General features: G+C 53.5%; 3 protein-coding genes across 3 annotated transcripts; 1 reads left to right on the forward strand and 2 right to left on the reverse strand.

Annotated features, from left to right (window-relative positions):
* Window positions 1-1,060: 1,060 nt before the first annotated feature.
* Window positions 1,061-1,629, forward strand: EsH8_I_000348 (uncharacterized protein; the record flags this gene model as incomplete). The annotated part of the gene is made up of 2 exons (XM_083267761.1): window positions 1,061-1,307; window positions 1,619-1,629. The coding sequence occupies 2 exons, from the start codon at window positions 1,061-1,063 to the stop codon at window positions 1,627-1,629; spliced, it is 258 nt and encodes an 85-aa protein (XP_083118199.1).
* Window positions 1,630-2,700: 1,071 nt separating this feature from the next.
* On the reverse strand, window positions 2,701-3,096 carry EsH8_I_000349 (uncharacterized protein; the record flags this gene model as incomplete). The annotated part of the gene is made up of 2 exons (XM_083267762.1): window positions 2,701-2,915; window positions 2,997-3,096. 2 exons carry the CDS (start codon window positions 3,094-3,096, stop codon window positions 2,701-2,703), a joined length of 315 nt encoding a protein of 104 aa, XP_083118200.1.
* Window positions 3,097-6,284: 3,188 nt separating this feature from the next.
* Window positions 6,285-8,738, reverse strand: EsH8_I_000350 (C2H2-type zinc finger protein; the record flags this gene model as incomplete). The annotated part of the gene is made up of 2 exons (XM_083267763.1): window positions 6,285-7,936; window positions 7,985-8,738. 2 exons carry the CDS (start codon window positions 8,736-8,738, stop codon window positions 6,285-6,287), a joined length of 2,406 nt encoding a protein of 801 aa, XP_083118201.1.
* Between the last annotated feature and the right edge of the window lie 4,492 nt (window positions 8,739-13,230).

Consider the following 13,230-nt stretch of genomic DNA (forward strand, 5'->3'; position numbering starts at 1 on the left):
TAATCTCTTGGCGGGCTTTTGACCTGACAAAGTCTTCATTTGGGACGGGCCAGAGCATAGTAACGAGCCTCTCGGAGGGAAAGAGATTGACCTTATAGTATTGAGGGCTGCGGGAGCAGTGCGGTATAACGAGGAATATTGAGGTGCAGAGGGGACCTGCGTCCCGGGCCGTAGGCTGCTCCGAGCAGCTGCAAGCCGAACATTATTTGAACTCTTCGCATTCCATCGATCGTCGGAGAAGCGCAGTTGTTTTATGCTGATATCACGATGGTTCTCGAGTCAGGGCACGTGCAGGGCCCCGTGTCGAGTTTTGTGCTCGGCAGTATTGCGGTTGTCACAGAGGAGAACTCACTACTGATAAAGACCGAGCGGAAGCACTTATGAAACAGGGTGTATGTGGTTGAATTATAGCCGAGTTGTAAAGATTGACACCGGGGCAGTCCATTGGACCTATTTTGCAGTTTGCCTGTAAACGACTAGATATCTTTGAAGAATCGGTTGGCTAATTTCCAGCCAACAAAGAAAATGAGGCCCTAGGATATATTTGATGGCCTCCCTAAGCGAATGTTGCGGAAAACTCTAACGTGACCACGGCGCCAATCTCCCGGTGCTCGCCGAGCTTGCCTGCTCTCGTCACTGCATTACTCGTGCGTCTGGACAATCTCTCGCGGTTTAGCGGCCGGTTTAAACTCAGCAAGGAAGGCATGTCGAAGTGCTGCCGGTGAAATGGGTTCATTCATCTGCAACATGAGAAGATTGTGGAGGTTTGCATCGTTAAGTTGAAAAAGCAGTAATTGCATCGCCCGAATCGAAATAATCACGTACGGGTTACTCCTATGTCCGTGCCAAGGTGTTGTCAAATAACCCCCATGACTCAGAGGCATGGCTTTTGCTTCGCCAAATTGACCGGCGAGCGCTTCTGCAAATACGGAGACATATGGAAGCTACTTAAACAAGCAGCATCCAGCCGCTTGTACCGAACTGCAACTCTTGGCCAACTCACACATTCTTTTACACTACTCGCTCGCTTCAAAGGGTTCAGAACCATAATAACGACAATATGAAGGCCTCCCTCATTTTCAACGCCGCCATTTTGTCCTTGTCGGGCGCCACCTCGGCTCTTCAACTGATTTGCTATGCCAATGGACTTTCGTCGTCTATCGGCAAGGGAGATATCGAGTACGCCCTCAAGAATCGCGCGCCTGATCTGGGCATCCCCGGTGGCACCAAGTTCACCTACAACTGGAAGACCTGTACCGACCCCAACGGCAATCCCAAGGTTGTAGCTGTCGTCAACACGCCTGCCAGTAAGTGTTTATTTTCTATGGCTCATCCTTCTCCAAAGACGGCTGATTCTTTGATAACCACCCGCTGGACTGTTGCGGGTTTCCTGTCTAATATCACTCTATCATTTCCCATGTTGTTTGACCGAACTTTGTTAGTTCATGAGAGAACGCCACTAATTCTAGCTGTATAGTTTCGAAGGAGGGTACAGCCAAGTTGGCCAATGGTCTCGTGGTTTGCAGCAGAAGTGGACCTCCGGATTCCCGGTGCTAAATAAAGTCTACGGCTTCATCTATCCAACTTAAGCAGCCCAACATTTAGCTAAATATCGCAGCAACTGCCTAATAAATATACCCAGGCTGCATTTTTCTTCTTTTATAATGAATCTATTAAAATGAGAGGAGAGCGGGTTAAATCATCTTGAAGAACGATTATTAGAGTTGCTTTCTTGGATAGTTGCGCAGAACAAAGTCTAGACAAAACTATAACAGGAGGTAGGTAGGCACGTAAGGGCCTTGACCGTATTTCTTAACTCCATGCGAATAAGGGGAGACTCTTCGTCATAGTTATTTAAGCAAGCCCCCGAGAGTGATTATATTGCTCCTCCCAATCGAACACTCTCTTCTAACTCAACTTGCGACCCGTGTATCTATTTCGTCTGAAACGGTCATAACGGAGAAAAAGGATGTCAAAGCCGAGGTGAGAGTCTTCGGGAATTGTCTTTTGTTGTTCAGACCCACAGAGCCAAGGGTCCCCTCTAGCTCAGAATTCGGGGCCCTTTTGTACTGTTTCATTGACCAAGAATTATGCACCTGATACTATGTCATGCGTGGGGGAACTGGCAGCCTTCTCGACCCATTGGTTCAATCTCGGAAGCTTTGTATTAGGCCTGGTCAACAGCATTCCAAAATACTACAAGAATCCGAGTCAATACCAATTGAGTTTTACGACAATAAACTGAGCAAGGATCGAGTCTGAGCCAGACGGTATTCGTAGGGAGATTTATGGTCTGAGTAGAAGACTGCCGAACAAAGACTTACGGTTACTGTTCATTATATTTGTAATAGATAAATACTTTTTCTTAACAGGAGGCCTTGCTTTACAGGCGAATTGTCTGCCGTGCACCTGTAAAATGGATATATTACTGGACCTGCTGAATTATGTAGCCTCCAGCGACTTGTGATAACGGTTACGAGCACGAATGGATGTGCGGTGAAACTCCTTCTAATATTGAAATTGGTATTCTTTCCAGACGCTTTCTAAGTGGTATCATGTCTAAATTTTTAAGCAAACCGGCTGCTTCCTATGCGAATGGAAAATGAAGAGGCTCGAAAAAATCCAAGACCTCTACGGTAGCACATCTCCGGGCTACATGGTCTAGCACCCTAGACCGCCCTTGCCCCAATGGCGCAAAATCTAGCCCCATCTCGGCTCGTCGCGCGGGATCTCGGGCATCGACACGGGCTTGGGCGGAGATGGGATCTCCGACTTCTCGACGACCTCCCTTTTCCCAGGAGCTACGGGGCTCGGCTCGGGCTCGCAGATGTTGGTGTTTGGCTGGGGCTTGTTCTTGCAGATCAGGCCGCCGCAGCAAGGCTTGTCAACCTCGGCGATGCTGGTGAAGCAGAGACCTAAGAGATGGTTTGTCAGAGCCAGTTTGTGGTTTTGCAGACACGTCAAATGACGTTCCTCCCTGGGGCGCTTTTACTAACCTCCTTCGGCGATGCACTGTCTCTTCACGAGACCGGCGTCGACGCTGATAGCGGAAGCGGCGCCGATGATGGCAACGAGGGTGACCAGTGTGAACTTCATTTTGAGTATGTGTGTGTTTTGTTTACGTAGAGACGGTGTATATGAATGTTGTCTTCGTTTCGAAGTAAGTTGAGCGAATGTGTTGGTAAGGAGAGATAGTTGTTTGTTTTGATACAAATCGTTGAAGCTGATGGAGGATAGGTGTTGGTTATTGGCGGAGAACTACCCAGACTATATAGATTCGCCCTAAGATAGCGCAAGTGCACATAAGAGGAGCGCGGGATTGAGCCAGTAACCGCGGCGGGCCAGCGGTGTTCCCGAGACTTCGAGGCTGAGTTGTTCCATACTGTTCCAAATTGCACCCAATCTAGCGGGCGATCCGGATCTCTGGGCGGCCTGTGTGTGAGATGCTGTCAGATGAGCAGCCAAGACATACGCGTACCAGTTTGAGCTCATTGTATCATCTTGACCGACTCGCAGGGTTACTCCCGTCTCGTGAGAAGACCCGAGTTCGTCGCAACTATGTGCTGAGTCGTCGACGTTGCGGCAAGTCTCTGCAGATGGGCTTGAGTTTCCTAAAGAATCATTGAAATAGAGTTCAAACGATCCCGGACAACGATTCTAGAAGGTTGCTGGAGACATACGGGGTTTCACAATTTGCTCTGATATGAGACCGTAGCCAATCGGGTGGACGAGACAGTCAAAAAAATGCTATATTTACATCAAGTCTGGTGTCGTCCGGTCTAAAGACGGGACGAAGTACAGTGCACCGGCAGTACGGGGCGGACTTAAAGTATGACGCTCGACAATGGCAGGGCGGGCAGCCTGGAGCCGGACGGGATGATGCCCGAAAGGCTATTGAGCGTATCGGACAAGAAACCAACAAGATCGGATACGGGAGCCTTGTTTTGGGGGCCACCTGCGGCTGGGCGATGCACTGTTTCCATCCTCGCCCTCAGGGCAGATGCATGAGGAGAGCACGCTCCCCCATGGGGATGCATTATCGGCCCTGCCGACAGACACCGGAGCCATCTATTCCGCCGCCCGTTGAGAGACGGGATCACCACGAGCTACCATAAAGACCAAATTGGAGTTCAGACTCTCCCGAATCACCTTCATCCTTCGCCGATCAGCGTAAACCGCAGCCGGACAGAAGCACGACGCAAGCAAAACGCAGCACAACTGTTTCATGCGGTTAGAGGTTTTTCTTCTTTCTTATCCTTGAGAATTCTTATTCGATGACAGGGCTTGGCGCGTCTTGCCCCTCAGGGACTACGTCACTCGAAGACGAGACGGAACACACGGAAAACAACGGGCGTGGATGGAGCCATGAATGGTAAAAACCTCGCATGTCAGCCGGGCGGCGCTTGACTCGTGGCGACTGGCGACGCACACGCTCTGGAGGAACATCGGACCGTCGAATTCTCATACCGAGCTTCCTAATTTTAAACATCAAACGTCCGATACTGTGAGATTTCGTCCGTACTTTCTTTGGCTGTTGCTTCGCCACTCGAGCTCGGTTCGGCACCATGCCGGGGCCCCGGATTCGACCTCGGGACGTCCCACATATCTTCGCTGGCCGAAGGCTCCGTATTCAACAGATCAGACGACACGCGTCCAAAGTGCGCGCTGTGGCCTTTTTTGCTTCCCTCTCTTTTTTGTTTGCTACATTACATTCGATCCCGAAATAGAGTTTAGGTCAAGAGGTCCGTAATATCGGACAGCTTCCAATATTATTGGATTTTCTGAGGTTTCCCTAATAACCCGGGTCTGTCTAGCCTCCGGCTGGACTATCGAGATACCGAGAAGACCGGGCTGTGCCACCCTCCGACCCAAATCTCTCTTACTGTTAGTCCCCTTCGGATCAACCCCAACATCGGATAAATTCCTAGATTGCGTGATATTATGCCTTGCGTAATTGGGTCGTTCGATACCCTTCGCATTTCGTCAGTACATCTCAACCCCTACATCTCTTCCCACACTTCAGATCACCAGGGGGCACCAAACACCAAAACACACTGTCCACCAAACATCCAACATGGTAAGGCAGGCAGGCCAAAGTGCTTCAACTCACCAAGCTCAGGCCGTCGCACGCGCCATACCATGACACTTGTCATTCAAGAAAAAACAAGCTTTGGATTTCATCTCATGCCTGCTTACCGACACTTACTCCGGATTTATACCCAAGACCCGGTCCCATTCTGCCCTGCCCCCATGAGCGTCCAGAACCAAAACCTGCAAGGTCACTGGCACGAGATATTGCGGCCCCAAACGTCGCAGCCAGCTCTCCTACAAGTGACCCCGGCTCCGTCCCTTCACCTCGCCACGTGGGGGAGCCTCACGTTCCCTCTTCCCCTATCCCTTTTCCACCCTCCCTCCCCCAATACTGCCCAGCTGTATCCGTCCGAAGCGGCCAGCGACGTGTCAACATGAACTCCAACATCTGACAGTGAGCAACCGCTAAACGGCCCGCGAGGACACCATCAACGACGGCCGATGCCCTCAGGGTTGCGGGCCCTACATCGACTATACCGACAGAATGGCGGGGTCCATGGCGACTGATTTGCGTCTTGTGTTCCCTCGCCGTATGCTACTTCGCCGCCGTCGCAAGGGGTCACTACTGGAATGTGACTCACGAAACTGATCGGTCTTCTCCGTACTCCGCCTCGCCACCTTTGCTGAAGATGTTTTGCATTCCTCGAGGTGAGACGTTCAAGTCACACGCTCGGGCTTTCATGACGACTATAGTCAAACGAGGAATGTGATATGGATGTCACAATGCGAGTAATCACACATGTCGAGGTTTGCAGTCACATTGAGTCAAGCGAGTTGAAATCCATCCCAAATTCAAATTCATCATATCTCACTCTATCACATAACCCCGGAGCCCAACCGTGGCGGAGGCGTGCGTAGACAGCTGCCTTGCACCAAAATCGGGCCCATTCCAATCCCCTCATTCATCCGTCGATACCAAAGCCAAAACCCACGCTGATCGCCGAAACCGAAGCCAGTACCCCGAATAACCGTAAACCCAAAGTTTTGATTCCCCTGTGGTAGTACATCCGTCCAGCGAACGAGAGCGTCGCGAGAAAATTGTCGTCATTACATGGTCCATGGCGGTGCTGAAAAGACCGAGATCAAGCACAAGCGTAAAGCGTCATAACGTACACGTTGCCGAAAGGAAGAAGCCGTAACATCGTCCAATACCTTCCCAACGGAACCGATTCGCCAAAGAACAAAAAACCCTGTTATGAGCTTCCGAAGAATACGTCGTCATTGTTGGTAAACATGTTGACTGCGTCGTCGAATTCCTCGTCAAACTTGCTCATCATGAGCATGTTGGAGTCGCGGTCAAATTGAACCATCCCCTCCTCGCTCGTGAAGGCCTTCATGAGCAGTTCCTCGTCGGGATCTCCCATGCCCAGGCTGGAGATGCTGGTGTTGCCAACCGGGCCGGCATTGCCTCTCATTCCGGCCAGCAGCGAATCGTCGCTGTAGCCTGAACTGTTGGGCTCGGCGTCGAAGAACTGATTTGGCGGCGGCGATGATGATTGGGAGAGTTCTGGCGGGGTGTTGTACTCGCTTTTGGCCGGTGACTCTGGTTGCTGTGACAACGAGACGGGGGCTTCCATGAGAGCCTCCGGCGACACATAGCCGGAATGGTGGCTCGCAGCCGGCGACGGCTCCAAGTGCAGGTCCTTGTGGATCCGGCGAGGCGATGAAGGCATGGGTGCGGAGGAGACTGTCGTGATCTGAAGGGGCATGTCAATGCCTGGCCGTTCGATGCTGATGCCGCCCATCTCGTAATGGTCGTCCGACATCAGGTTGAAGTCGTTCTCTGGTGAGTTGGCTGCCGAGCTATCCGAGTAGCCAGATTGCGACGAGTTGGAAGTGCTGGACTTGTTCTTGGTCCTTGTGCGGGCCGACTTGTTGACGCGCTCGTCCAGTTCGGGGCGGTGCTTGCGGGGACGGCCGCGCTTGACAACCTTCTTGACGATGCCGTCGAACGCTCCAATGCACATGCCGCGTTGGCGATGGCGAGTCAGAGCGTCGTGACGGGCAAAGCTGTTGCCGCACTCGCACGGGTATGGCTTGATGCCGGTGTGGATCTTGGCGTGCCGCTTGAGGTCGTGCTGGCGAACGAAGCACTTCTTGCAAGTAGGGCACTGGTACTGACGGTCGTTTAGATGCGTCTGGACGTGAGACTTGATGTTCTCCTTTCGTCCGAATTTCTTGCCGCAGTCCTCGTACACGCAGGTCCACTTGCCATCGCCAGGGTCGGGTCCTTGGATATAAGTGGCAATATCGTCGACGGTGACACCTGTCTCCGTCTTGGTTTCCTCGATGTTGATGCTGGCGATGCTAGCCGCGCTGGCGATGCTGGCGAGGGACTCGGTACGGCGGTGAGGCGAGGAACGGCAGGAATCGTCATAGGATCTGGCAGGCGAGGAAGAGATATTCATGTTTGGGTGGTGGAGGTCGGGCCTGTTGTCAAACGCGCTGTGGAAGTTCATGAGAGGCGTGTGAGGGGTCGATTGCTGAGACATGTCGGAGGAAACCTGGAGGTCGTCCGACAGGCCGTCGTAGCTACCCTGGATCTTCATGAATTCGTTGTTGAAGTTGTTCATGTTCATGAAGTCCGCCGTGGGCACCACCTGGTCGTACAGACCGTCGGGCACCTGAGGAGGCTGCTGGCATCCGGGCATCACGTTCTGCTCAGACTGCCTCCGCATCTCCTCAAAGATGTTCTGGGTGCGCTGGGCGGATCTTCTGACGGGCTTTAGCGTCTCCTCCATGGACTCGTCGTACCCCTCGGCAAAGCGGCTCGGCCTGGCGGACACGGGCTCGTTCTTGACGGCTCTGTCGTGGGGAGTCCCAAGGGGGGTGGGTGGAAAGTAATCTGGGCGGTGTGAGCTTCTGGACAGCGACAGTTCCCGGGTAGACATACTGTTTGCATCCTGGTGAGGTGGTGTCATTGGTCTTTGCATCTGCTCAACGCCCATGGTCTCGAACTTGTTGACCCTGTCCATGATACCGTTGCTGATTCTCCGCGAGGAGCGCCTCGTGCTGGCGGTGTCGCCCTCAGAGATCCAGCCCTGGGGGGTGTTGGGAGTGTCGCTAAAGTTCATAAAGGACGGGGTCGAGAGGGCGCTGTCAGGTCCAAAGAGCTCAAAGTCCTTGTTGCCTTCCATGCTGGCCGCGTAGGGCTGCTGGTTCTTGGGCATCATGCCGTTCATCTGGCTCGCATACTGGTTGTACTGTATGGGCGTGGAATCGAAGCATGAGGCGTCGAACCGCTGAGCCTGGGGCGTGCCGTGGGGAGACATGAGGTAGTTTTCATGGTCGTTGGCGGCCATGTACATTTGCTGTTGCTGCTGAAGTTGTTGTTGGTGGTGTTGTTGGCGAAGGTTCGCCTGCTGGCGGGGGCCCGGGCGTGCTTGGAAGCGTTGCTGCTGCGCTTCTCGCAGTACATGCTGCGGTTGTGCTAGTCCTGTGTTAGTATTCATACTTACCATTGCAAAGTCCTGCCGTCTTGTGTCCAGGCTGAGGCCTCGGCGGTGGCCGAGAGCTCGTTGGCGCTGTACATTGTTGGGCAAGGGCTGGATCTTCACTGCTTCGAATGCCGTCGGTGTCGAATTTTGGCGTCGGTGTGCTCTGTGACGGGCATGAAGATTGCTGGTTGGTGGGTTATTGGACAGCATTGTGTCGCAAGTTGAGTCCGGAAGGAATTGTCGTCGGTCGGTTATTGTCGATGGGAACCTATTGGTCCGAAACTGGAGCGTGTAAGTTAGCCTTCGGTGCCCCTCCCGGTGTCGACGACGACAACGTGCCGCAAGGAAGAAAAGAAGACACGAAAAATAAAATAAAACATACCTCACGCAGCGCAAGCAGAGCTGCCGGGCTAGGGGGAGAGGGTAGTTGTGCTCAGTCGAGTTCGACTTCGCGGGTTAAACAGATGGGATCTGGTCTGTACGCCTTGTTCAGGCGAGGTGAGAAGTAACGAGAGCTTTGAGAGCGCGCTCTCTACCTAGGCAAAGGTGAACTTGTCAATGGCAACAGGTAGTGGTTTGCAGATACGCAAGAAGTCTTTTGGAGCTTCTTGAGTAGAGTAGTGTGATGGATGTGAGAGTGTGTAGGCGGGTAGGTAGGTAGTCTTCCTGCAGTAGTGGATTTGACGGGAGGGGAGGGGAGGGTAGGAAATTCAAGATTCCACTCTGGAGATAATCTGGGTGGGTAGGAGTAGTAGTAGTTGCGAGGAGGAGTCGCAAGCGGTAGTCGAGCAGACCAGGCAAGGGAGGAACAGCAGTAAGCCTGGGCTGAAGGTGGAGGGCGGAGTTGTAACTGAGGAAACCAGACCAAACGATGCGATGGGTGCTGGGCTGGTTACCAAGGCGTGATGGCTCTTTGTTGACGTCGTCTCCACAGCAACGGCGTTGGAGACCGGGGGGTGTGGCCGGCGCGCACCCAAAGCTGGACCTGGCCCGCACCTGCCGCCCTTGCAGCTCCCGCACCACCTGCTGCACCTTCCGCCTTCCGCCGTGCAAACTCTCACCTTCCTCAGTGCGCGCGCAGTGCAGTGCAGCGTAGCGCCGGTGCTTCAGAAGGGGGAAGGCATGGCATGGCATGGGTAGACGCCGGGCAGGCACCAGGCAGGGCGACCAGGGTACGTACCTCGTCCGTCATTGCGGGTTCCTCCATCTCCATCACCATCCATGGCCATGGCTTCGATCCGTCAAACACAGGCACTCTTAAACCTGCCGATTCCAAGACAAGGAGCTCCTGTCCCTGCCTGCCCTGCCCTGCACTGCACCCTGCCGCACCTGGCGCCGTCGCATCTTGGGCCTGCCCTCCTGCGAGTCCGTTTCTCGTTGCTAGTGCAAATCTCGATTTTCTCTCCGACTCTGTTCGCCTGCCACCGATGCATTCTCGGTCCCATTCTTGATCGAACACCTCTCCTGCCCCGTGTTCTGTGGCATTGCCCAGGTCGTACGGATGCCGAGATATATGGGATGCGATGGGATGTGAAGCGCTGCGCTGTGCTGCGCTTCCATACACAACAGCCAGTCGTCACATCCTCGTCGTATTTTCCGTGTCGTCGTCGCCATCTCAAGTCTCCGAGTCCGAGTGGGCACAGAAACAAACATCCCCGCCGCCCAGACCAGAGATCCTTCTCCGCACTCGATTCAAATCAAGGTCGTGCTCCCGGTCATTTCGTCCAACCATCTCTCGATTCGACCACCGATCGCACAACCCCGGCAACCGGACTTGTGGAAGGACAGCCAACGGGACTCAGCCCATCATCGCCCACCACCCACCGTCCGTCCATGCATGCTGTCTCACCACCATCACAACCTCACCACCGCTGCCAACAACTTGGTACCGACCATGCACAGCAGCCAGCCGCCGGCGCCGGCAGCATGCGTTGGCGCAGCCACAAACCCCAAGTCCGTGTTTCACCCACCGTCTCCCACTAAAACAAATTGTTTCTGGAGGACGAGACAGCAAGCCTATCCTCATCTCCTTTTATCGTCTTCTTCTAACACTCTCATTATCCTGTTCTGCACTCACGTCATCCATGCCAACCACCACCACTTGGCTGTACGACATACACCCCGTTTCTACTAGTGTACTCTTGTCTGTGTCCATGTCATCCCGCGCACGCCGTAGAATCCCGACATCTTGGTAGCTACCAGCCCGGGCACACGCCCAGCAGCAGCACCTTGGAGCCCAATTTGCCCAGGTCGACCGCCATCGCCTTGGCTAGCTGATGAACCCCAGTCTTTGAATGCGGTGACTGGCGTTTCCGTCTGTATTGTCTGTGAACTATGAGTACGCCGGCCTGGACGGATGACGGTAGCGGGAGGGGCAAGTGCCTTTGATACCGGTCCGGCGCCTACGGCGTGATGGATGAGTCTGTAGTACCCCGCGTGAGGCATGGTCGGAAGGAATGCAACGTCTCCGAGGTCGTGAATGGACTCTATGTGAGGGATAGTGCTCCGTTGGCTCTAAGCCAAGCTGTTCTCCAGCTTCAGTCATTATGGTAACGTTGACTTTGAAATCCCGAGAGAGGTCATCGACTCCCATCTGCCACAAAGGACCTGTTCATACGTAGCCAACCCCTTTTCTTCGCTTCCACTTGAGCAGCGGCTTCTCAGTGGACAAGTGGTTTATCCGTGCCAAGGGCTGATCTGTCTCCGCGATAACGCACTTACACCAGTCATTGGGAAACCATACCATGCTTGCTAGCAACATGCGGTAAAGACTGCAAAGCCCTCAGCCACCATAGATCAAGCAGCGATCCGATAGCCAGTTTCTTGATTAGTTCCTGTCAGCTTCTGCAATTCGCTAGAAGAGGTGCCGAAACATTCTGCAATGGAATAGGGCACGAAGCCTGCCTGAGAGAATCACACGAAGCCGAACCTGGATGCTGACTGCGATACCCGGCTAGGATGGGGAACTTCCTGCTGAATGGAAAGCACGTCAGTTCTTCCGCCTATGGAAGAGATCATTGCAGAGGGAAACATGCAAATGATATAAGTTACATGTCCCACTAGACGTGTATCGGTATGGGATAAAGTCGTGTACATATATAATGACCTTCAACCCGGCGAACACAGCGTTGTATCGGACGAGTGTATGGCCAGCCGGGGATTGTCACGCCAAGCGCTCCACTTCGCCGCCGTGGAGGCGTGCTGCGGGAGGGCCCGGCGATCCTGCAGGCCGAGCCAGTTGGGGTAAGCTGCGCCAGCAGTCGCCCCTCGGCGGCCGCGTTGGGCCACGCAGTTGTTGACGATTGCGGTGTAACCAAGAAACGGGGAGTTTGGCCATGCATGCATGTATGCTTGCTAACCTTTAACCAACGAAGGAATCTGTCCTGGCATTCATCCTGTTAGAGTCCGAATTGATCCAAGTGCGAAACGAGAATACCAGTCCCAAGTTGTAACCAACCTGCGGTTGGCAAGCTTGGCGCTTGCTGTGTTTTACTCCTAGTATCAGGCATAAAAGGGAGGCGCTCTTTCTGTAAAGACAACAACACCATGCTGAACTGGGTGGTCCTAGTACCATTCTGGCTATTTGAAAAGCCAACACTGGCGCAGTGTTGAGACTCCTAGCACTCTCAGGAAGCATCATCAAGCGCAACTCCATAGTGTCTCGAAACCTTTTTTTTTGTTTTTTTTTGCGGTGAAGCCTTCGATATCAGAATGACCCCAAGGGCCAAGGATCAAGAACAACAAAAGAAAAGGGACCATCAGCCACGGCATCCACCTCCGCCCACGGCAGCCCGTCCAGCGAGACGGACAAGACTGACAAGTATTCGGGCCAAATTAGATAGCCGTATAAGGAAGACGTCATCTTTGCCCCTCCTCCCTTCTTTCAAGTTCCGTGCCCCCGCCCTCTGCGTGACCGGCCCGTCCCTGGCCGGCATATCTCTCAAGCACATCCAGCACCCAAATCGGCACTTTCGTAAACGGCCCGCGGCACGGCAATGCCCCCAGAAATGCGAGTCGGCGAACCCGCCTGCCTTGTCTTCCAGTACAAGATCCTCGCTTTCCCGGACCAGGAGCACGTCGACGCATAGTCAGTTCCGCGTAGCGGCAGGAGTTCAAGATCAGTTGGGCATATGTAACTCTGATCCTATTGCGGAGAGCATCAAAGTGGCATCTCTAGATACGTTATATTATTTATCGTGACGGAAATAGGTAGGAGATGGGAAAGATCCCAGCCGCCAAAGATGATGGAAATGACTCCGTGTGATGAGGGTGTATGCTACGAGGTCTAGTCATCGCGGTATGTGATGCCAGAGGCCGTCTCCGAGGCCAGATATCGAGGCGATGTTACCTTTGCGGCTCCCGGTAGGTAGCATATTTCATGGCTTCCTCTTCCGTTTCATTCTACTTATTAGCAAGGCGACTAGAGGCATGGGATGGTGGCTCAATTATAGACGTCTGTCGAGTGGTCCAGGATGATACTGCTAGCACTGGGCTTGTGATTTCAAACTTGGGCATTGCAGGTTACATCGATCACGAAGTCAACGCGAAGCCCGTCCATGCTCCTCCCCAGCTTCGCGTCATGGCTAAGAGACCACCGGCTGCGGTTGAAGGTGACACCGATAACAACCAGAGCACCCATGTAGCAGATGCTGGTCAGTTGCGATGAAACGTAGATGAGATGAAGATTTGGTCTGGTCTGGTC

This window comes from Colletotrichum jinshuiense, chromosome 1 (assembly GCF_051148585.1).
Source record: "Colletotrichum jinshuiense chromosome 1, complete sequence".
In the NCBI taxonomy this organism is placed as follows: domain Eukaryota; kingdom Fungi; phylum Ascomycota; class Sordariomycetes; order Glomerellales; family Glomerellaceae; genus Colletotrichum; species Colletotrichum jinshuiense.